This window comes from Sardina pilchardus, chromosome 20 (genome assembly GCF_963854185.1).
Source record: "Sardina pilchardus chromosome 20, fSarPil1.1, whole genome shotgun sequence".
In the NCBI taxonomy this organism is placed as follows: Eukaryota; Metazoa; Chordata; class Actinopteri; order Clupeiformes; family Clupeidae; genus Sardina; species Sardina pilchardus.
In genome coordinates this window covers 11,709,046-11,734,487 of record NC_085013.1, presented here as the reverse complement: position 1 = coordinate 11,734,487, position 25,442 = coordinate 11,709,046, and the positions used below count along the sequence as shown (strand labels likewise).

Sequence of the window (25,442 nt, the reverse complement as noted above, 5' to 3'; positions counted from 1 at the left end):
AAGTGGATTACCTGCGGACTGTAACAAAGCCACCAGTGAACCGGTTGCCACAGCTCCTCCGTTGGCCACTGCTGCGGTCGACATCAGACCTGCTGCATAGGACCCCGCCACTATTCCACCGGCTGTGAAGCCGACCCCCGCAAGGACCAACGGTGCAGCAACCATAGCGCCGCCTTTGCATAAGAGGAATAAATTAATATAGTAGATAGATACTTTATTGATTCCCAAGGGGAAATTCAAGATTCAAATTCAAAATTCAATCTAGTAGCCCATCTAGACCCAAGCCATTTAAACACAGCATTGTTTTATATAGGCTCTGCCCAGCAGGGCATCAACCCTCAAGTTAGGCTACTCAGCCCACATTTAGGCCTACAGCTTCATTTGGCAGACGATTTATCCAAAGCGAGGGCAATAACATGACATCTCAGCTACAGCCTAGGGCTAGAGACCTTATATGATTACAACTGCACTGCATCGGCCTACCTAGCCCACTATTGGAGTGCATACATTTTAAGTAAATCACTAGCCAAAGTAGCTTATAAAGAGAGAGGGAGAAGACGTGTGCGCATCATCAACGTTTAATAAAGTTAAGCTTACCTGCTCCGGCGGCGACAGCGGCGATTGTGACTAATAATAATGCAAATAGAAAGTGTTAATCAACTGAAAAGGAAGCCTTAGCTAAATTCAAAAATCACACAAAAATGAATAGGCCTAGCCTAAGCATAAACATAAACTGAACTCACGGAGACCCATTTCTTCGAGTTCTTTTGAGTTCTTGCCTACGAAGTCAGTGTCGAGTTTTCAGACGCCTTGAGTGAAGTGTTCACATGTCTTTAAATAGTGTGATGAACGTAATGACGCAATCAATTAGTTTCCTGCTCATGTGGTTGGCGATTGATTGTGCGATGAGCGGCACCCTCGGTGTTCGAGAGAGAGGCGAGGGCAGAGGACGAAAGACTGAAGACGGCGTGAGTTCTCAACAATGTAAAAATGTGTCAAAATGTATTTCAAATGAGCAAACCTGTCAATTTAAGTATAATGAATTATTTAATACATATTTCAATGTCTTTGTAAATACAGCGCCCTCCACAAGTATTGGCACCCCTGGTTAAGATGCGTTAAAAGCCTTAAAATAAATACATTTTTTTTTATTGTAGAAGCATACTCTCACACTGAAAATTGTAGAAAAATGTAACCTTCAACTCAAGTGAATTTTAGGGTGGGGAAAAAACCCTGACTGAGAAATAATTATTCTTCATAAAATCACCTGTTCCATTATTGGCACCCCTAACAATTCCTAAGAAATAAATGTAGTTAAAGTATTTCTGTCATTTCTGTCATTTCTACAGTAGTTTATAAAGTCGATCAGAGTATGTAGGAACATTTAATTAGTAATTCTTAACATCCTGTTTCCCTGGGCTGTAAATATGACGTCACACAGAGGCCATTTCTCTTCAACATGGGAAAGACAAAGGAACACCCTGGGTGCCTCTCATCATGCCTCCTCGATCCTCGATGCTCGATCCTCGAGGGGCATTCCCACTGATCTATAACTAACACTGGATATCCCATTGTTCCCCCCCCATCATTCTTTATGTAGATCAGTGAGGATCGAGGCATCGAGGAGCGAGGGAGGACGTATAAACGCTGCATGAAATGCACCCCCTGTTCAAGTAAGGCAGATGTGTGTCGACCTTCACAAGTAAGGCAATGGCTACAAGAAAATAGCCACTCACATACCTGCCCATATCTATGGCCAGAGGAATCGTTAAGAAGTTTAAAACAACTGGAACAGTGGTAAACAAGCCTGGAAGAGGACGCATGTTTATTTTGCCACCACGCACTGTGAGGAGGATGGTAAGAGAAATAAAAAAATCTCCAAAACTCACTGTTACAGAATTGCATCAAATGGTTGCATCTTGGGGTCACAAAGTCTCCAAAACAACCATCATGCCCTATCTACATGCCAACAAGTTGTTTGGGAGGCATGCACGGAAAAAAAACCTTTCTCACTCAAAATCATAAGCACAAACGTCTGGAGCGGTACTGGGCCTTCAACTGGGACCGTGTGCTTTGGTCAGATGAGACAAAGTTAGAGCTTTTTGGCAACAAACACTCTAAGTGGGTCTGGCGTAACAAAAAGATGAGTATGCAGAACAGCACCTCATGCCCACTGTGAAGTATGGGGGAGGATCGGTGATGCTGTGGGCCTGTTTCTCTTCCAAAGGGCCTGGGAACCTTGTTAGGGTGCATGGCATCATGAATGCTTTGAAATACCAGGACATTTTAAATCCAAATCTGGTGGCCTCTGCCCGAAAGCTGAAGATGGGTTGTCACTGGGTCTTTCAGCAAGATAATGACCCTAAACATATGGCCAAGTCTACACAGAAATGGTTCACCAGACACCGTATCAAGCTCCTACCATGGCCATCTCAGTTCCCAGACCTCAACCCCATTGAAAACCTGTGGGGTGAGCTGAAGAGGAGAGAACCCAGGTCATTGGATGATTTGGAGACTTTGTGCAAGGAGGAATGGTCGAAGATCCCTCTGTCTGTTTTCTCTAATCTTGTGAAACATTATAAGACAAGCTTAGGTGCTGTTTTATTAGCAAAAGGGGTTTTTACAAAGCATTGATATCAGGGGTGCCAATAATTGTGGCACACATGATTTGATGTAAAATAATTATTCCTTAATGTGGAATTTTTTTCCTTCTAAATAAATTTGCACTTGTATTAAAGGTTGGATTTTACGCTTTTTTTCATTGTGGTCCTATATTATTTGGGGAAAAAATGAATTTATTAGAAGCTAAAGAGCACATCTTAACCAGGGGTGCCAATAATTATGGAGGGCACTGTATAAATCCTACACTTTTTAGTCATTTTTTTTACCAAGGACATGGCCAATTTCCCCATGTCCGGAAAGTCACACATGGAATTTGCACCTAAGACGAGCCAAACATGCCCATAATTCTTTGTGTTTTTATGACGTTGGTCACTACCCACTGAGCAAGCAACGTCTATGGAGGTCCAAAAAACAGTGGTCTGTCCAGGCTGTGATCTGGACGTCTATTTTACAGTCAAAATTAGTTGATAAATGACACTGGGACAATAGTCCAGCCTGACCCGGTTCAGGACGTCTATAGACAACCAACATTAGTTGCAAATAATCGTTCTGCGAGGTCATAATCTGGACGTCTATTTGACAGCCAGAATCAGTTAATAAATGACATTGGGACAATAGTCCAGTCATACCGCACCGTACCGAACATAAGCAATGTTTATGTGACTGGTCATGTTAGACATCATTTTAGTCATCCACATGTTGCAGACAAGTACTGTAGGTCTACAGGCACTTTGTATGTTAATTTAGCTCACCATATCCGTTGGCTTGAACGCTATATGGGTCGCGACTTTATGAGCATATGAAATTGTGGGTCCACTCCCAAAGCCAGACCAGTTAAGAACCACTGGTCTAGATAGCCTATCAAAGGATATTCTAAGCTACAATAGATGGTATTAGGCTACAGATAATTGGCATAGGCCTACTCTAAGCTTTATATAGAACTTAAAATATGTTTATGCCCCGATATGTTTAATCATGGAATTCAAAATAAATAATAAAGCACATACTTACTTGGATCCAAAACTGAAGTGATATAGGCTACTGTAGCAGGCTTATGGCACTAAGCTGTCTTTTTCAAAACGTTCTGTTCCAAGAAGGGAAGAACATTATCACTGAGTGGCAGATGGTAGCCTGGAGGTCAGCCTGAATTTATCATGGCCCACATCATTTGAGGGGAGGAAATTCAGTTTGTCGTCACGGCATTGAGAAGTCTTGCCCAATTAAGATGTGGATATAGCATGTTATAGCACAAAAGCAAGTGGACTTAGCAGAATGTATAGGCTACTGCATTTAGCCTACACCAGCCTTGATGCACAGTTCTGATTTATTTGCCTGCCTGATCATATCTGTCAAAGGCTATAGGCCTAGTTGTTTTCTTTCTTTTGCAGAGTATCTTGAGAAGTCTGCAAAATACAGATACAGTCTGCAAAATACATCATACTGGTCATATTTAAGGCAAAAAGGAGTCCCTAATTGCAGCCTCCAATTTTCTAATTCCAATTTTTTAATTTCACCATTCCGAAAGTTGCACTTGCAAAATTAACGTGCACCATGTAATGTGGTTGACTTCTCAGTGGAGGGGGTAAATTCATGCTGGGGAAAATGGGAAAAACATTCTCAACGGAAACATCCTTGTGAATGTCACCTTGTGGGAACAAAACCTTGGGAAAATGTTGAGCAGTGTCCCAGTTTAGTTTGTTTTAGTTGAGGACTTAATCTCTTTGTAGTTCAATTAAGTGTTGTTGCATGAGAAACACTTAAAAATTGTGTGAGAAGAAAGTGTCATCCAAACCCTAAATAGCAACATGTTGCATTTAAAATGGAGTGAGAAATTAACAGCAGTAAATTAATCTGCTGTTAATCACCTTTGTTTCTTTGAGACAAGAAATCCATGAAAGTGAGGAGCTTATCCACTGGACTTGAATTATGTTGATTGATTATATTGAATAATATTGAATAATTGATTGATTGATGTGGTTCATTGAAATATTTTTTTTCTGTGAAGGATTGGAGGCTACTGATATTCTTGATCTTCTTGAAATTACAGTTCAGTGTAGCAAATATGCCTTTGCTATTTACTTCCACCTTCAACCCTAATTCACTCAAACTAATCTGGCTCCTGCACTTTGAATGCCTGCCATTACACCACCCATATCATTTATACCAGAGAACCAAAGGCGCACCTTTACGTTCTCTACATTCAGGAGGAGTAACGATCCATCTGATCCATCTTATCAGCTCCTCCTGTTGTGTTTTTATAGAACTGGATCTCTATAGGTTTCTACTTCATGCATTTCTGATTCACAGATTTTCCATCAAGTGTTCTTCAACTTTTATCTCTCTTAATGACAGATGGGGGAGTTTACACTAGACAACCTATGCTACCATGGAACCATCCAAATTGAGGGAGATAGCTCAGAACTTAGATTCAGTGGAAACATGACCATGCTATGCTCTGAAGAAGGTAAAGTCTGTTGACTCTATAAGTTATCCAGCACAATAGAGTATAAGAAATGTCTTATAGTGTTGTCAAGGCAGCAAATTCCGTATTGTTTGGCTAAGCTGCTGCCTAGCAGGTTCAACACATTTAAATGGCTATATAGCCTAAATTTAAACACAATGTATTAGCTAGGAATGAAGTCACATGCCATTTAATGCTATTTAAGCCACTTCAAAAGTTTGTTTAGATCCAGTGACACTGCCATCATGGAAATGGAATGTCTCGATACTCAATAAGAGAACAATATGAGGAGTGTGCAAAATGCATGAGATGATTCACACTTATTAGTGTAGGAGCTGGCCGGACAAAGAGCTTGCCATGCCATAGGAAGGGGTGTGTGGATGCATACAGAATGCATAAGAAAAGGTCCCATTCACCACTGTTCATACAGATATACCATAATTCAATATCAGTGTCAATGGCGATATGTTTATCAAATGTATTTCAAATATCACCGGTATTACTGTGGGGTTCAAAACCCTGACATAATTATTTGAACAAACTAACTATTTTATATCTTTATTTTATTTGTAGAGAGAGGTGCACATAGCCTACCCATATCTGTAAACTTCATTTAGTAGCCTAATGAAAACCATGTTTGTTCAGACAATACGAATGGAATAGTAAAAAAAAAAAAAAAATGTTTGTAGTAATCATAACAAGATAATTAATGAATGTTTGAAATAGTTAATGATAAAATACAACATTTCAATAAATATACCAAAGAAACAGTCAGCCGTGCGTGAGACATGCATGCTTCAGATGTAGGATTAACGACAGCGAGTATCAAAGTTGGTCACATCACTTGTGTGATCAAAAAGGCAGCAAGACAATGACCAACTTCTACTGCTGAGAGCATCTTGCTGGCAGCATCACAGGTGCAGTAACAGCATTGCATATGACTGCAAAGCTTTGCAGAGGTTGGCCAGGTCAGCTCATCGCATGTATTTAGATAAAAGACCATTTATTATGACCGCCGCTAGCATAGCTAGCGAAGCGGTCATATAGTTGTTGTCAAAGTTTTTTTTTTTTTTTATTTTTTTTATTCTTTTTTCCCGTCATTTTTCGTCAACGATTCCCGGGACACCGTAACACCGGAGCGCATGAAACTTGGTGGGCATGTAGCCCCAGTAGAGTTCTATGGAAAATTTTCGTTTCGTCCCCGGGGGTCACTCCACCCCCGCGCTGCCCCCGCCCGAAGCCCAAAAATGACAGTTTTTCCTACATAACTACCTGAACCGTGGCACCGAGGATGACAAAATGTTTATGGTATGTTGTTCTCTAGAGCTTGCATCAACTTAGCTTATAACCAGTCATTTGTGATTTGCCCCCCCATCGTAAAAATTGAAAATGCAATGTAATATTGCTTTAATTGCCCCTATCTTCAGATGAGATGTTATGAACTGCACCAAATTTCATGTGTATGATTAACCTGACACCCTCTGGGAGTATGCCAAGTTTTGTGGAATTTCATCCATGGGGGGCTATAAAATAAATGGATTTATGTGTACATTCAGGACTGTATACCCATCGGCCAGTAGATGGTGGTATTATCTGGAGTCTAAATCCCCCCCTGGGGATTTCAAAAACTGTTCCAAACATCTCAATCTCTGCTAGTTTTTCTCCTAGAAACATATAAGTGACACCATTAGAAACCTTTAATCAACTAGTTTCCAAATATGTTTTAAAAGAGAATGGTTGCTCTGGGTGCAACAAACATGCAGGAACACACACACACACACACACACACACACACACACACATAAATACACACACACACACGCATACCTACACACACACGCACCACTACATACACACATGTACATAACACATTATACAAACACATGCACAAACACGCCCACACGCATGCACACATACACCCTTACACACACACACACACACACACCTACACACACACACACACACACATGCACACACACATCTTTGAGTACATTTTGTGAGACCACCGGAGCTGAGAAGTGAGTGTGTGTGTGATGTACTATAGTGTGTGGGTGCGTTTCTGTGTGCCCATCTGTGTGTTTGCATGTGTGTATATGTGTGTATGCATGTTCTGTGTGTGTTCTCTTTCTTTCTCTCTCTCTCTCTCTCTCTCTCTCTGTGTCTGTGTTATCTGTGTGTATTCTGTGTGTGTTCTCTCTTTCTCTCTCTCTCTCTCTGGGTGTGCCTGTGTGTGTGTGTTTGTGTGTGTGTGTGTGTGTGTGTGTGTGTGTGTGTGTGCGTGTGTGTGTGTGAGTGTGTGCCTGTGTATGTGTGTTTGTGTGTGTGTGTGTGTGTGTGTGCACACGCGCGCATGTGAGTGTGTGTGTGTGTGTGTTATCTGATATTGGAGTGACAGTGACGGCAGAGAACACAGTGAACATATACTCAGAGACAAATTAAACACACACACAAGCAGACACACACTCACACTAGACAGAGAAGCACTCATACACAAAAGCAAGCGCACACATGCACACACTCATTTACATACATAAAAGTTGCAGTAGGGATGGAGTAGGCGATGGAAACACAAGCGTGATTGATATTTGCGGAGAGAATGTGCAGGACTGAGCAACGGTCATATTGTGTATCGCTTTGCGGTACATCTAGTTCTCTATACTGTTACAGTTAGCAATCTAGCTGATGCTTTTATCCAAAGCAGCTTACAAAAACTAAAACAATCAAGGTACAGTGTAACCAGGACCTGTTAGCGAAGCAGTAAGCAGGCCTACTACTCGCAGCCGTAGTGCAGCCGTAAGTAGTTGCTGGAGGTGCTAGCAGAGATGATACTCTCTGAAGAGCTCTATAGAAGTTTGTTGAAGGTAGAGAGGGATGCCCCTGCTCTGGAACTAGCGCGTTCCACCAATACAATGGGGAACAACAGACGAGCCTAGTTTGGATTGCCCTGAGCATATGGGTATAGCAGAGCCAGACGTTGTTCATTGGAGAAGGTAACATATGCATGTGTGCGGCATTTAAGTGGGTGCAGAACCTAGGCCTACTTCGCAAACATTCCTGAATTTGAATTTAATGTGGGCAGCTACAGCTAGCCTGTTAAACTTGCTGAGCAACAAGGTGACATGAAGACCAGGCACGCCATCTGAAAGGGTTTCACTATACATACTGTACATAAGTAGGGAGGGAGTAGCCTACGAGTAGTGAACTATATTTGATCAGCTCCTCCTTTTGTGTTGTTGTAGACTTGGATTCCACTTCACATCAGGGCTATAGTAGGCCTACTCAAGTCTGGTCTTGGACTTTTTCATTGTCTTGGACTTGTCTTCTTGGACTCGCTGGTATATGGACTCGAGTTTGTCTTGGTCTCTCTAATTTAGAAATTATTGCTTATCTGACAATGATCAGACAAAATAAAATATTAATTTATTCAAAATCCATCAATAATGGCTGTCCCTTGATATTACATAACTCATTTTTTACGTGAAAAAGCTTTAATCTAATAATGTAAAAAGAAGTAGTTCTGGAAAAAATACTTAAGAAGGCTAAGTGGTGTTGAGAATCAGTTTTTCAGCCTCGACTGTCTCTCTCATTTTGCCTGGTCTTGTCTTAGACTCAAACCTCTTTTGACTCCGCCTTGACCAGTGCTGGTCTTGGACTTGACAAAGATGGTCTTGCTACAGACCTGTTGTGTTTTCATAACTTCCCATCAAGTAAGTAAGGGATAATCAACGACGCGCTGTGCGTTTATAGGAAAATAAAGTACATTCGAAGTGCACGTTCCAAACAGCGCATCACAATAGGAAATTTGACCAAGCAGCGGTATAATGTTCATTCATCAAGAGGAGACCTTTTATCTTGACTTGAATCATGGCTTTATGATGCATATATAGGAGTTTTCACAAGAACAACCTGTCCGTACTGCCATCCATACCATCCAAATTGAGGGCGATAATTCAGAACTTGGAATGCATTCATCGTGAGCTATATTTTGAGGAGGAGAAAGGCTGTTGTGTGACTCAAGTTATCCTGTTGGATCCTACTATAAGAAGTCAACATGAGGAGTGGGCAAAATGGATGAGAATACTCGTACCTAGAGATAACCCATGGGCCCATAGTGCTTTAGTTCAGTGTGCTGGATGTTTTCTTCCACCCTTGATGCCTACATCACTGCTTATTGTACAACACCCTGATTATAAGGCTTAGTTGGACAAAGAGCTCGTCATGGCACACAGGAAAAGATGTGTGGCGGGTTAGCCCTTCTTCCAAACAAATATTACTTGACATATATAAAGATAAAGTTGACTGAAGTTATTCAAAAGGTAAACAAGGAAAAAGTATTTTTGATGCAAGAAAGTTTATTGAGCAATGTAAGGAATTTAAAATGTGTTGCACATTTTAATATTCAGATAAGCTAGAAACAGAACAGAAACTCCTGATGGTCATTGTCTTGAGAGCAGATTAGTCCATCAAATCAGAACGGCTGCAGTGATGCCGGCCAGTGTCCCACCGGTAGCCCCCACTGCTGCTGTGGCCCCTGTAGAAAGGCCAACAACACCTGCATACAAAAATAGAGTCTTTGCAGGGTCCTTTGGACAGAATGTCTTTATATTAAAGAAATGGTTATACATGTACATTTTTGCTGCAATTAGAGATTCATCAGAGGTGTTGATGACATTATGTTTTGAATGAAGGCATAGCAAACTTAACATGAAAAATTCCTACCACATATGTGATCCAACTATTCACTAAGCGGCAAATTCTCCCATGAGCATAAGGCGGGGATCACATTGGCCAGCGGCAGCGGCAAGCGTAACGCAACGCTCAGACCATAATAATACATCCAAAACATTCAATCTCGTTGCTAAGTTCAATCTTTGCTGCTACTTGTTAGACGCATCTGATTGGTCAAAGTACCTAAACATTCTAAAACTGATTGTGATGTGCCGAGCGTTGCGCTTCAAGGTTGAACCAGGTTCAACTCTCAGTTTGCTCAACGCTAGCGGTACGCCAGCGTTGTCACCTTTCCGCTGCCGAACCATAGAAAACAATAGGAAACATGCCGCTTGCCGCTGGCTAGTGTGATCCCCGCCTAAAAGGGGGGCGTAAGTAAAAAAAGGAAAAACAAACAAGTAAGCACCCTTCAGCCTGCACGCTTACTGTCCTCAGCTGAAGTCTGTCATTTGTGCCCTGAGAAGCCAGTTACACACTTTTGGAGGAGCTACTCCAAATTTCTGGCGTTTCTTATGTATAAAACTCTTGTATGCATTCTGCCACTGACTTAAGCGCTTTTCCAGCTAAGCACTTCTGAGGGCTGTATTAAGGTTGAGCGCTACAACTAGAAAAAGCATTTAACTCGATGTCGGCAGTAAGCTTATAGTTCTCAAAACATGTACTGTAGGTTACACAGAACGTTACAAATTAAACATTACAGTATCAAATTTGGTGTTTTGGTAATTTGGTAATATGCTGATACAGCTTAATGTTACAGTTTACATTACAGTGTCACAAGGTGGCATATTTCCCGACATTACCTTGTCAATGAGGCATTGTTAAATACGGGAAAAAAGCTGTTATAATCACCCTGGATATTGGAGCTTACCCCCTGTGCACCTTCAGTTTCTACTTCACATTAAGTTATAATCCCATATCCTACTTTGTTTGATTCTGTTTATTTCTTTCCAACTGTGGCTTAGTGATCCATACACTTGCGCATGCACCTGCACTATTGTCGAGCAGCATCGTTCATATTCTCCTGTCTCTGATTAGTTTGTAATGGTGACTCTATTGTTATGCCAGTCTCTCTATTGTATTTGCATGCATTCAGAGGGCGTCATAATGATCCAAATTTCATGCAATTTTGTCAGCCAAAGATACCCGAGAGACCTCGTTTTTGCTTTGTCATTTCTAACTAGGTTGCGCTATACCTCAACTGAGTGGATATGGGATGGGTTGACATGGTCCCTTGACCAACATGAAAAAAGTTGGTAATCCTAGGTCCTACGGTTCTCGAGATATTCTCAGAAAATTGTGTCTGGCCTACCCACCTTTTGGGGGGCCTGGTGTGGCGGATGAAAGTAAAAAACAATGAGTCTTTGTCATCCTTGTGGGGCTACATGCCAAGTTTAGTGCAGCCCGGCAAGTGTTATGTTGCTGGACAACGGGAGACACCGAGGCTAACATTGGAACTATCTTTGTGGGCGGAGGATGAATGAACAAAACTGTTGTATAAAATCAATGACACTCATGATTGTGGTATTGGTAGCAGATATTTTCATGGCCAAATCACAGCCATGCCAATATCTGCTACTAATGCCACGCTCACTCTAATTTTAAGAATATTGTTAATCATTAATTTTCCATTTGTTTCCAAACTGTCCAGCCTTGTCTGTGCGTAGGAACCCCCGGAGATGAAAATGAGCCGATATATGCCTACAGGCTAGCACAGCCCACTGAGATTCCTTCGTTGTCTTTGTACTTGTACTCTGCACGATGACAATAAAGTTACATTGACTCCAATCTAATCTAATCTAATCCCATGCCTACTTGGAATTCAGATCAAAGTGACAATTCAAGTGTATTACCTATGGACTGTAAGATAGCCACCATGGAACCGGCTGCCACAGCTCCTCCGTTAGCCGTTGCTGTAACTGACATAGCTGCTGCTGCCCAGGACCCCGCTGCTATTCCACCGGCTGTGAAACCGACCCCCGCGATGACAAGCGGTGCCGCAACCACAGCACCGCCTTAGAAGAATAAATAAAGACATCCTTAGATTTTTTCTGGTGAGGATCTGCTCAGACATACAGTATATGGAAGCCCATTTCCACCATTTATCACCATAAATCGCCATAAACTCTCATAACATGAGACATAAAGTTGAAATTATGAGATTTGAAGTAACTTTGATCATAGATAAAAAAATATATATAGTCACAAGTGTAGATAACGGGCCCAAACACCTACAGTATGGTTCCACGACGGCTGACATTACGGAATCAAACAATGCACTCACATGTGGTGTGTTTGTCAAATGCACACATCTGGTGTGTCTGCAAGTTTTATACATCGGAAGCATTTAGCTACTCACTTCCATTTGTGCATTGCACGTGCGATTCACATGCGTCATTTTAAACTGATGTATTCACTAGGTGGCTCTACACCACCAATATGTAGGCTGCAATTATGCACCTACATGACCAATTTATGACATAAGTTTTGTGATCTGCAGCGCAATCATTGACAAGATATCCAAAGAAACTGCTTTCAGCAGCTGATCACAAGACACAATACAATAAGGGGGCGCTATGGAGTCCCTGGGCCACACCTGGGGCCAAACCTCTCTCCACGAGTAGAGACTGACGTGTGTACCAAATGTCGTGAGTTTTTGCCCATGGGAACCATTGATTTCAGACCCCACCTGCCACCCCACTAGTGCAAAAAATAACTATAGTCTTCTGGCATTTTATTATAGTAATTTTAGGAATACTATAGCATTTTGGGACATAGGCTAGACGTGTCAGCCTAGTACATTAGTTCTCAAAGTGTGAGGTGGGCCCCACTAGTGAGCCACAATAATCAGTATAATCAGCCACATCTTGACATCACCAAAACTGACATAAATTGGGTACAAGAAGTGCTTCAAAATTGATCAAGGTCACAACGCACAAAATCCCAAATACCTCACTTCCTGTTGGGCATGGCTAATGCAATGTTGCCTACATATGAATGTTCATGGAGTTACACAAACATACCAAATGTGGTGTGTGTGTGTGCCCCTGAAACTATATGCCAACCATGAGACTCAGGGACAGAGGTGTTAGGGAGTCGGGGCAAGCCTTTGTCACTGTGTGCTTTATGTGGCAGCTGTTGTATACTAGCCTATGTCAGATTCCATGACCTTTCGCCCATCTGTCATAATTGATTAACTTCTCTGAGCATGTAGCCTCAATTGCAAAATCATGTAGGCTAATATCCATTACAACATCTGGAAGAGCAGATATATTCACAATATTCCACACAGCTTATTGTACAGGGCAGGCCATGGTTCTCTCCAAGGTAATTCACTGTTGGCTACCTGCTTGTGTATTAAGGCACATAGTCTTCAATCAGCCATAGAGGGCACATGAAACTATACTCCACTGGCTCCCTATGGGCCAGAATCAAATTGAAATCTCTCAGTTTAGGCTATAGGACACTGACTGGATCACTATTACGATTCTCTCATATATTCATTGTTTATTTTCATTAGGTTTGCTTGCATCAATATTGTTTATTGTTTATATTCTCTATATATAGTCTGACCAACTTGTTTAATTTGTTCACTGCTAAAGGAATTACTGTAGGCTATTGTTTTTGCTTGTATGTCGCTATGGAAGGCGTCTGCCAAGTAGATAACCATGTGAATTACCTCAAAACAGGCAACGTTCAGCATAAGGACACTCCTCAGGTGCTCAGGCCCTAATTTAATTAAGAATTAAGCTAGCATGGTTTGTTATATCTTAGTTTTGACTTAATCTTTTTTCCCTTTAGTCTCTATTTCCCCCCTAGCCTAAATTCTGACTCAAAATCTCACAATTAGCCTTTTAATTTGTATCTCATAATTTTGACATATCTGAGATAGCCCTAAACATTTTGTCCAAGTGGCGAAAACGGGCGTCTAAGGAAAATCAAGTTAAACTTACCTGCTCCCGCAACAACTGCTAAAGCTGTCACTAGAACGTAAAATAGAGACAGGCTGGTTAAATGAAAAAGTAAGGCCTACAATTATTTTTTAGTGTGAAAAACACTTTAAAATTAAAATAAACTAGAAACTGGCTAAGCTTATACTCACACAGTCCCATGTCATCCAAGAGTTTTCAGACGTAGAGTGTTCAGAAGTCTTTAAATAGGCATACGAAAGCTATCGACCGTTTCCAAGATAACGAAACTGCATCACTGATCTATAAAGAATAACTTTTTATAGATCCGGGATGCAAATTTACAAGCACGACTCCACCCTGAAAACACCCTTGGATGGAAAGTGTTAGACACACACCTTTTTTTCAGCTTATTTGCTGGCGTTCATGCGTCTGAACAGACAGCTGCGGCACAGCTCAATCACGTGAGTTAGTGAAATGTTTGTAAAACTTAACCATGATCGCCAACTCAAGCTGCAGTGTATTAGCCTACCGCCGAGAGCATTCTGGCTGGCAGCAGGCCACAGGAGGCAGACTACTCCTCTCTGACCCCCGCCCCATCATTCCAGTCAGATTCCAGTCACAGGCTCGTCATCCTCCTGCCATCAGGCAGGCAAAGAGCATTCGGACCTGATTGACAGTTTTACTCACAATACATGGACAATGAATTCATTACAAACTATACTGGCAACTTTAACTGTATCTGCAATGTTAGCCATTAAAGAGACCCTATGCAACCTTTTCAGTCATAAAATCGCTTAGAATCGCTTTGCTTGACTGACCAGTTTTATCGAAAACAGTAATATTTCCTCCCGCCCCCTGTGTCCCTATCCGCTATTGCAACCTTGCAGTTTGTTCAGGAGACGATCGCTCCCTGTTTACATCTGGAAGGCTGAGACGCGTAAGGAACAAGAAGAACCACGCGTGCAATTTCTATATGTATAAATATAGCCTAGGCCTACTACACGCTAAAGCTGTCGGGGAAGCTCTGCAGAGAAATATGCGAGCATAAAATGAGCGAAAATGAAAAACGAAACCGAAACTTAAGATGAAATCGCCAATCCTGCATAGTTTCTTTCGCTGCTTGGCCCCCAATTGTGGCATTTTTATAGTCCTACGACTAACTTGAACTTGAAACATAGACAATGAGTAAGGCCTACAGGCCATTTTATATCGATGTTATGCATTCAAAGGGTGGCTATTATTAATTTGGCAGATGTGTTTATCCAAAGTGACTAACAGCAACTGAGTGACAGTGAAGCTATTAACATTTAAGCATTTAACATTTAGCTACAGAGCAATAGAAGAACATTTAAGTAACAATGCTGAGCAATAAACACTGTTTATTGCATATAAAACCTCGGGTTATGCACTATTTAGCCTTACTGCAGGTATGCATTTTAATATTCAGATAAGTCAAAAACAGAAACTCCTCATGGTCATCGTCTTTCCTTATTATGCATAGGCTACTTGAAGAACATGAGAACATATTTATTTTAGGCACATCAAGATTGTCACATACAGGAATGGTAGCTTCATGATTATCTTGTTTAGTTCTGTATGGACTTTTCGGTGAAAGTTGTAGGCAACTAATATTCTTAAAATTACAGTTCCAATGGTACCAAACATGCCTTTACTAAATTATATTTACTTTTCAACCCTAATTTGCTTGGACCAATCTGGCCCCTGCACTTTGAACCTCGTTCTGGCACGTATGGTGCCCCCTGCATGCATTTCTTCATACTGTATGTGCCATGACAATATACAAGTTTGCCAAGCTCCTTTTTGAATGTCTGGCATTACACCACCACCCATGTTGTGTACTGTAGTTAAGTTGGTACTGACAATGAGGTTGACAACATCACCATGTCAACAACATCCAGCACTTTGTACCAGAGAACCATGGGCCATCTTTATTCTCTATACTGTTACAGTTAGCAATCTAGCTGATGCATTGATCCAAAGCAGCTTACAAAAACTAAAACAATCAAGGCACAGTGTAACCAGGACATGTTAGCGAAGCAGTAAGCAGGCCTACTACTCGCAGCCGTAGTGCAGCCGTAAGTAGTTGCTGGAGGTGCTAGCAGAGATGATACTCTCTGAAGAGCTCTATAGAAGTTTGTTGAAGGTAGAGAGGGATGCCCCTGCTCCGTGACTAGCGCGTTCCACCAATACAATGGGGAACAACAGACGAGCCTAGTTTGGATTGCCCTGAGTATGGGTATAGCAGAGCCAGACGTTGTTCATTGGAGAAGGTAATGTGTGCGGCATTTAAGTGGGTGCAGAACCTAGGCCTACTTCGCAAACATTCCTGAATTTGAATTTAATGTGGGCAGCTACAGCTAGCCTGTGAAACTTGCTGAGCAACATGAAGACCAGGCACGCCATCTGAAAGGGTTTCACTATACATACATAAGTAGGGAGGGAGTAGTGAACTATCTGATCCATTTGATCAACTCCTCCTTTATAGATCAGTTGGATTCCGCTTCATATCAGGGCTATAGTACTCAAGTCTGGTCTTGGACGTTTTTATTGTCTTGGATTTGTCTTCTTGGACTCACTGGTATATGGACTCGAGTCTGTCTTGGTCTCTCTAATTTAGAAATGATTGCTTATCTGACAATGATCAGACAAAATAAAATATTAATTTATTCAAAATCCATCAATAATGGCTGTCCCTTGATATTACAGAACTCATCTTTTACGTGAAAAAGTTTTAATCTAATAATGTAAAAAGAAGCAGTTCCGAAAAAAAAGCAACAGAGTTTTCAGCCTCAACTCTGTCTCTCATTTTGGACTTGAACCTCTTTTGACTCAGCCTCGACTAGTGCTGGTCTTGGACTAGACAAAGATGGTCTTGACTACAGCCCTGCTTCACAGTTGTGTTTTCATAACATTCCACCAAGTAATGTTCATTCATCAAGAGGAGAACTTTTATCATCATTTGAATGGCTTTATGACACATAGGAACAAGAACTACCTGTGCATACTGCCTTCACTGATCTATAAAGAATAACTGGATAGACTATCCCATTGCTGCCGCCCCATCAATAATGAAGCCAAAGGAACGGTCCCGAGTGGCCCCAATATGGCGGCGGTGTTCCAGTTCCATTGTTGCAGAACGGCAACGCTATTTTACTGTCTTTTACTGTCTATGCATTCGACTGGCAAGTGGTCCCAATATGGCCGCCGCGCTGAGGCTTCAGGTTTATGACGTAGATGAGCTATCCAGTGTTTTTTTTATAGATCAGTGACTGCCTATCATACCATCCAAATTGAGAAAGATAATTCAGAACTTGGAACGCATGGAAACATGACTATTGTGAGCTATATTCTGAAGAGGAGAAAGGCTGTTGTGTGACTCAGTGAAGTTATCCTGTAGGCCTACTATAAGAAGACAACATGAGGAGTGGGCAAAATGGATGAGGATACTCGCACCTATTAATGTAAGTGGAGCTCATGGAGATAGCCCATGGAACCATAGTGCTTTAGTCCAGTGTGCTGGATGCTTCCACCCTTAATGCCTACATCACTGCTAATTGCACAACACCCTGATTATAAGGCCTAGTTGGACAAAGAGCTCGTCATGGCACATAGGAAAAGGTGTGTGGCGGGTTAGCCCTTCTTCCAAACAAATATTCCTTTAAAGTTGACTGAAGTTATTCAAAAGATAAATAAGGAACAAGTATTTTTGATGTAAGAACGTTTATTGAGCAATGTAAGGAATTTAAAATGTGTTGCACATTTTAATATTCAGATAAGCTAGAAACAGAACAGAAACTCCTGATGGTCATTGTCTTGAGAGCAGATTAGTCCATCAAATCAGAACGGCCGCAGTGATGCCGGTCAGTGCACCGGTACCCGCCACTGCTGCTGTGGCCCCTGTAGAAAGGCCAACAACACCTGCATACAAAAATACAATCTTTGCAGGGTCCTTTGGACAGAATGTCTTTATATTAAAGAAATGGTTATACATGTACATTTTTGCTACGATTAGAGATTCATCAGAGGTTTTGATGACATTATGTTTTGAAAATGCATCAATATGAAGGCATAGCAAACTTAACATGAAAAACTCCTACCACATATGTGATCAAACTATTCACTAAGCGGCAAATTCTCCCATGAGCATAAAAGGGGGGCGTAAGTAAAAAACAAAACGGAAAAAAAACAAAAAACAAGTAAGCACACTTCAGCCTGCACACTGTCCTCAGCTGGAGTCTGTCATTTGTGCCCTGAGAAGCCAGTTACACACTTTTGGAGGAGCTACTCTAACTCTTGTATGCATTCTGCCACTGACTTAAGCACTTTTCCAGCTAAGTACTTCTGAGGGCTGTATTAAGGTCGAGCGCTACAACTAGAAAAAGCATTTAACTCGATGTCGGCAGTAAGCCTAGTTCTCAATACATGTAGGTTTCACAGAACGTTACAAATTAAACATTACAGTATCACATTTGGTGTTTAATATGCTGATACAGCTTAATGTTACAGTTTACATTAGTGTCACAAGTTGGCATATTTCCCAACATTACCTTGCAATGAGGCATTGTTAAATACGGGAAAAAAGCTGTTATGATCACCCTGGATATTGGAGCTTACCGCCTGTGCACCTTCAGTTTCAACTTGACATGAAGTTATAATCCCATATCCTACTTTGTTTGAATTTGTCTATTTCTTTCCAACTGTGGCTTAGTCATCCACTTGCGCATACACCTGCACTATTGTCGAGCAGCATCATTCATATTCTCCTGTCTCTGATTAGTTTGTAATGGTGACCATTGTTATGCCAGTCTCTCTATTGTATTTGCATGCATTCAGAGGCCGTCATAATGATCCATATTTCATGCAATTTTGTCAGCCAAAAAGATACCCGAGAGACCTCGTTTTTGCTTTGTCATTTTTAACTAGTATACCTACGCTATACCTCAACTGAGTGGATATGGGATGGGTTGACATGGTCCTTTGAGATCAACATGCCCACTAAGTTTACATTGGAACTATCTTTGTGGGGGGAGGATGAATGAACAAAACTGTTGTATAAAATCAATATGACACTCATGATTGTGGTATTGGTAGCAGATATTTCCATGGCCAAATCACAGCCATGCCAATATCTGCTACTAATGCAACTCTCACTCTAATCTTTTCCATTTGTTTCCAAACTGTGTAGCCTTTGGAAGTGCATAGGAACCCTCTGAGATGAAAATGAGCTGATATATGCCTACAGGCTAGCACAGTCCGCTGAGATTCCTTCGTTGTCTTTGTAGGTATTTGTACTCTGCACGATGACAATAAAGTTAAATTGAATCCAATCTAATCTAATCTTATCCCATGCCTACTTGGAATTCAGATCAAAGTGACAATAGGGCTCGGGATCATGAAGTGAAAACTTCACGGGCACAGCCATATTGGCAGCCTCACTCCTTAGTTTATGGATTGCTATGGATTTACTCCCGCCTATTAGTGTGTTCCTGTTACTTAGTTTTTGCCTTCTTGGTCGTATGTTGCTGTGTAGTGGGGTGTAACAGCGCCACCCATGATTGCAAGAGGAAAAGAATCGCTAATACTACGTTTCTGCTTCTTGTCTTCTGCATATGAATGAATGGATATTACGTTCGATGCGCTACCAAAATGGCGGCAATATTCCTAGAATGCAAGGCGTGTGCCCGAGCCCTATTCAAATGTATTACCTGCAGCCTGAAAGAAAGACACCGCGGAACCGGCTGCCACAGCTCCTCCGTTAGCCGTTGCTACAGCTGACATTATAGCTGCTGCCCAGGACCCCGCTGCTATTCCACTGGCTGTGAAACCGACCGCCGCGATGGCAAGCGGTGCCGCAACCACAGCACCGCCTAAGAAGAATAAATAAAGACATCCTTAGAATTTTTCTGGTTAGGCTCAGACATACAGTATATGGAAGCCCATTTTCACCATTTATCACCATAAATCGCCATTAACTCTCATAACATGAGACATAAAGTTGAAATTAGAGATTTAAAGTAACTTAGATAGAAAAAAATATAGCTACAAGTGCAGATAACGGGCCCAAACACCTATGGTTCCACGACGGCTGACATTACAAATGCACACATCTGGTGTGTCTGCAAGTTTTATACATCGGAAGCATTTAGCTACTCACTTCCATTTGTGCATTGCACGTGCAACTCACGTGCGTCATTTTAAACTGATGTATTCACTAGGTGGCTCTACACCACCAATATGTAGGCTGCAATTATGCACCTAGGCCTACATGACCAAGTTTTGTGATCTGCAGCGCAATCATTGACAAGATATCCAAAGAAACTGCTTTCAGCAGCTGATCACAAGACAATACAATAAGGGGCCATATGGAGTCCCTGGGCCACACCTGGGGCCAAACCTCTCTCCACGAGTAGAGACTGTGAGGTGTGTACCAAATGTCGTGAGTTTTTGCCCATGAACCATTGATTTCAGACCCCACCTGCCACCCCACTAGTGCAAAAAAAAAAAAGAACTATAGTCTTCTAGCATTTTATTATAGTAATTTTAGGAATACTATAGCATTTTGGGACATATAGGCTAGAAGTATCAGCCTAGATAGTACATTAGTTCTCAAAGTGTGAGGTGGGCCCCACTAGTGAGCCACAATAATCAGTATAATCAGCCACATCTTGACATCACCAAAACTGACATAAATTGGGTAGGCCTAGGCTACAAGAAAACCGTCTCGGTGTCATGGCGACCCCCATTGTTGGGCAGCGGAATATCGTGGATAGGACACTGGACCACTTATTTACGATTCTCTCATATTCGTTAGACTATTTTCATTAGGTTTGCTTGCATTGATATTGTTTATTGTTCATATAGCTATTCTCTCTAGTCTGACCAAGCTAGCATGGTTTGCTATATCTTATTAGGCTATTATACGGCTCTTCACAATGCGAGTAGAACACTCCATTGACTTGAATGGGATTTCCAAACGTTCTACCGGTCATTATTTCTTGATAGCTGACCGCTCCGAATAGGGTTGCCAACTCTGAGAAAATAAAATACGGAACAAAAATACGCGGGGGGGGGGGGGGGGGGGGGTGGTCATTGGGGCCCACCTACACGTACCTCCACCCCACATCAAATTATCATTATGATTATCATTATCACAATTATTATTGTTAGACATGCACTTTCACTTCAAAGCAGTCAATATTTGAAGTGCTAAAAGTGCTTAAAGTGCTATGCATGTGTGTACATGTCCTATGCACATCAGAGGCCGGCTTTAATAATGTAAGATATATTTACAATAGGTCATTGCTTTTGCATGGTTGCATGAGAAATACTTCTGAAAACATCAGCAAATATGGGTGCTATTGTTTTGGGATGTTTCCCTCATGCAAGTATCATACTCTAGTAGGCAAATGGAGAAAAAAATGATATGCTTTATAATGAAATTTCATTTGAATGCCTGAATGTAAAGATCCAGGAAACATAAACATAACAACATAACATAATCCAGGAAACATAATACCAACTTTTGTCTATGGTTTAAACGGCCGAGCAGGCGTAAATCACTTATCTGGAGATCTTTAAATGAAAGACTAAAGCTTTAAATGAAAGACTAAAGCTACAATCTTTTGACCATGTTATAGGGTAGAGTGGGGGAAAACGCTCCCCTCTAAAAAACACTGGGTTATTTTCTCAACCCAATCACTGAGTTAAAAACGTTGGTTCATTTTCTTGGGTTATTTTACCTAAAGTTGGGTTGTTTTTTTAACCCAGGCTGTGGGTTGGACTTGGGTAGTTAAAATTACCCAGTGACTGGGTGTCAACAACACTGCAGTTTGGTTGTGGGTTGTTAAAATTACTCAGTGACTGGGTGTCAATAACACTGCAGTTTGGTTGTTTGGGATTTCAAAAAATAATTTCTCCCTCAACGGTCCTGGGTCCTGCAGTAGGCGAACTGTCAACGTACAGAGATGAAGGCAATTTGTAAGGTATGTAGCTGCATTTAATTTAGTTTTTCAACATAGCCTACCAATGTGAAAATCAATCCAGAGACTCGGAAAGTTGCGTCAGTAGCCTGTTTTTCCTTAGAATCCAACTTCAGTCAAGTTGATAGTTAGCTCAAACCTTGTTACATTGAAGTGAATGAGACACGTGGAAATTTAACAGTAGCCTATGTCATTACTTCTCTCTGGAGTTGTTAAGATTTTTGGCAGTATCTGTTGTATTCTGTAGGTATTTGTCATCATTTCAAGCCTAATAGTGTAAGATTACTGCTCAAATTTGGAGAAAATTCACCCACTATTATTACAGAGCTAATGAAGCTAGCGAGCTAACACAACAATAGCGAATTAGCTAACGTCACATTACAAACTTCATAGTGTTATTCCAGTGAATGAAAACCACTTCGATAACATTATTGACGTTAATTAAGTAGACAGAGGGAAATAAAGTTAAGGTACAACACAACGTTAAGTTTAAGCAAAGTAAAAAAAAACGGTTAGCTTGTAGTCAAGTTGCTAGCCTACTGCCCTTATGTTGCATCAGTTTGTTAGCATAGCTGGCTAGTTCGGTTACAAATGCCTGCTATCTTAGCTTACTGAATGTGTGCTCGAAACACTTGCAGTAAAAGCCTATCGAGGGACTTTGGAAAAAAGACAATGCAGTCTGCTGGGTTGATTTTCAATATATTTCTAGCCTACATCAATTCCTGGTCTAATAGTTTTGCTGAAATTGAATTGTTAACAGTATTTAATGCAGTGTTCTCATTTTTCTATTTCAGGTCTGGCAGCCTGACTTTGAATCAGATGATGGATGCCCTCATATAGACCTAATTGAAAGGAGCACATGTTTTTAGGTTTGTTGTAATAAATAGACTGTTGGCTAAAATAAATTATTTTGTCTAACTTATTTTTGTTTCTTTGCATATTTGTTTCAGTTTGATTACCTGTTCAAGATCATTTAGCCTAGATAATCTTGGCCCATTAAATCACAAAGGCCTATGTGTAGTTGTTAACTTCTTTACTTTTTATTAGGATATTTCACACACAGGTCAGAATAGATGTTAAGGTAGGCCTATAGAATGGATTTTAAAACAGTAGACAGATAGAGATACTTTATATATCCCGAAGGAAATTAAGGAGGTTGCAACATTCATAATTTGCAAACAAGACTTGGAAAAGAAGATGATGGTGACTGTTTGATTGATTATTATGATTATTATTGTCATTATTATTATTATTATTATTATTATTATTAGCATTGTTTTTATTATTATATTTTTAAGACATATATAATAGCCTAACTCACAAGTTAGGTCAATTTAACCCAGCAATGAGGGTGAAAATAACATGCCACAGTAGGTTGAGCAAGGCACCCAACAATTATGTTGGATTAACCTGACAATTTGGTTACAATAACCCAATGTTTGGGTTGGACTATCAACCCAACTCACTGGGTTGACTGCACAACCCAACAAGATAACCCTGTGAATAACCCAACTTGGGTGCGACCACTATTTACCCAGTGGTTGGGTTAAAATTGTGTTGTTTTAACCCAGTTTTTTTTTAGAGTTATAAGGAAAATGTGGCATTACTGTGAAAACTAAAGCTAAATGTGTTCTGAATTATTATCATGGTTATAAGTGGCAATGACATTAATTATAAACCAACTATGAAAACTGCCTAGACTTTATATTTCTTTAGATTTTTAACAAAAATAAAATGTATACAAAGCGGGCGTTTTACCCCAGCAGTGGGGCAAAATGCCCCCCATGGGTGGGGTAAAATGCCCCCTCCTAAAAAAACTATTTGCTTCATACATTAATAGCCAAATCATCAGACAAGCTGTTAAGCAATAAATTAATTGTAAGATACTATATTTAATTCATAGATTAGGCTTACCAGCAGCCAAGTACACCTTACCTAAACTAACATAGCCTACACTCCTTAACTGACCACGGAAAATTACGACATTTTACTATAAAATCAGTCTTCCTTCAACTACGTCGCGAGCGTAAACTTCACAGTGGATATATGTGTGTCCCCGTAGTCAATGGGATGCGGGGCAACAGTAAAAATATAACTTGACTGCATCTTGTGATTATTATGGGAGAAACAGGTGGGGGGCGTTTTACCTCACGGGGGCATTTTCCCCCACTCTACCCTATTCAAATTTTACTAAACAATACTCAATGCTAAACAATGTATTGTACAGTCTCTGCTCTGTTTCCATGGAAGTTGCAAGAATCCACGTTGTTAAATGTCGTTACGTAATTAAATAGTCTTCCAACAGGTTGAAGCGGAGCTTTGCCAACAACGTTATTGTGTAGTTCAGTTTCTGTCGCGCAAACGCGCAAACGCACACAGGCATGCATTCAATGAACGCTCATACCACCACTTATTTGTATGACTCACATCACATCAAACTAGCTAGCAATTCCTCCTAATTGCAGAAACTTTGTTTTATTTTCTGTCGGGCTGCGGTTGCTTGATCCAGATCAATTGCGCAGCTAATTATCAGGTGAAGCACCGGACCTCACTCCATGCTTTGCGGACCAGCAGGCTCGCACGTTGTGTCAGGGAGTTTTTAGTTTTTTTTGTGTGTGTTTTTTTAATTGTACTATGTGTGCATTGAGCAGTTTCTCAAAAATACGGAACAAAGAGCGTTCCGTATTAGTTCAATACGGAACAAGACTTTTAAGTGTCAAATACGGGACGATTCCGTATTATACGGAACGGTTGGCAACCCTAGCTCCGAAGGTATAATGACCGCTGCCAATGGCAACGGGTTCACTCCGCTATAGTTGTTGCGGAAGTCACGAAACGGTAGATCTAGCCAAGTCATTGCTAAAGACACATTATTGAGATGAGTTTCTTTTCTCGTTTTGGCAAGTAGCCGTATAATAAGCGGGATGATGTATAGAACGCCAGTCATTATCCGCTGCGCGTCGGGGTTCAGTTCATCCTGTCGGGAATTATTTTCCGATAATGACCGGCGTTCTATAGCCTAGGCTACATCCCTTACTTAGTTTTGAGACTTTTGACTTTATCTTTTTCCCCTTTAGTCTCTATTTTCCCCCTAGTCTAATACTGACTCGAAATCTCACAATTAGCCTTTTCATTTGTATCTCATCATTTTGACTTATCTGAGATAGCGCTATACATTTTGTCCAAGTGGCAAAAACGGGCGTCTAAGGAAAATTAAGTTAAACTTACCTGCTCCCACCGCACCAAATGCTAAAACTGTCACTAGAATGTGAAAGAGAGACAGGCTGGTTAAATGAAAAAGTAAGTCAGGCCTACAATTATTTTTTAGTGTGAAAAACACAAAAATAAACTAGAAACTGGCTAAGCTTAAGGCTACTCACACAGTCCCATGTCATCCAAGAGTATTCAGACGTAGAGTGATCAGAAGTCTTTAAATAGGCCTACGAAAGCTATCGACCGTTTCCAAGATAACGAAACTGCATCACTGATCTATAAAGAATAACTTTTTATGGATCCGGGATCTGTTAGTGACGCAGAAAAACACGACTCCACCCTGAAAACACCATGGAAAACACCCTTGGATGGAAAGTGTTAGACACGCACACCTTCATTTCAGCTTATTTGCTGGCGTTCATGCGTCTGTACAGACAGAGGCGGCACAGCCCAATGACGTGAGTTAGTGAAATGTTTGTTTGGTATGGAATGACAAAACGTAGCCGCTGA

The 25,442-nt window shown here is 40.9% G+C and overlaps 3 protein-coding genes across 6 annotated transcripts in view; all 3 read right to left on the bottom strand.

Moving 5' to 3' along the window:
• The window catches only part of LOC134067557 (interferon alpha-inducible protein 27-like protein 2A), a 35,268-nt gene that overhangs the window by 1,012 nt on the left and 8,814 nt on the right, over window positions 1-25,442 (bottom strand). For 2 of the 4 annotated variants that reach the window (XR_009936518.1, XR_009936520.1), the window contains exons 2-3: window positions 598-627; window positions 12-173 (exon numbers count right to left, since the gene is read on the bottom strand). Coding sequence is in view for 1 of the 4 variants with exons in the window: in XM_062522882.1 (XP_062378866.1) it covers window positions 12-173; window positions 598-627; window positions 744-753 (202 nt within the window). In the remaining 3 variants the exon portion in view is untranslated. Of the gene's footprint in view, window positions 1-11; window positions 174-597; window positions 628-743; window positions 816-3,633; window positions 3,729-25,442 lie in introns of those variants that run through there. The other 2 variants (XR_009936519.1, XM_062522882.1) reach the window with 2 other exon arrangements.
• LOC134068126 (interferon alpha-inducible protein 27-like protein 2A) lies at window positions 9,418-14,216 on the bottom strand. Its single transcript, XM_062523671.1, has 4 exons — window positions 13,911-14,216; window positions 13,762-13,791; window positions 11,662-11,823; window positions 9,418-9,635 (listed from the first exon to the last, which is right to left on the bottom strand). Exons 1-4 carry the CDS (start codon window positions 13,918-13,920, stop codon window positions 9,547-9,549), a joined length of 291 nt encoding a protein of 96 aa, XP_062379655.1. The 5' UTR covers window positions 13,921-14,216; the 3' UTR covers window positions 9,418-9,546.
• Window positions 17,444-25,286, bottom strand: LOC134067558 (interferon alpha-inducible protein 27-like protein 2A). The gene is made up of 4 exons (XM_062522883.1): window positions 25,100-25,286; window positions 24,948-24,980; window positions 19,446-19,607; window positions 17,444-17,658 (listed from the first exon to the last, which is right to left on the bottom strand). The coding sequence occupies exons 1-4, from the start codon at window positions 25,107-25,109 to the stop codon at window positions 17,573-17,575; spliced, it is 291 nt and encodes a 96-aa protein (XP_062378867.1). The 5' UTR covers window positions 25,110-25,286; the 3' UTR covers window positions 17,444-17,572.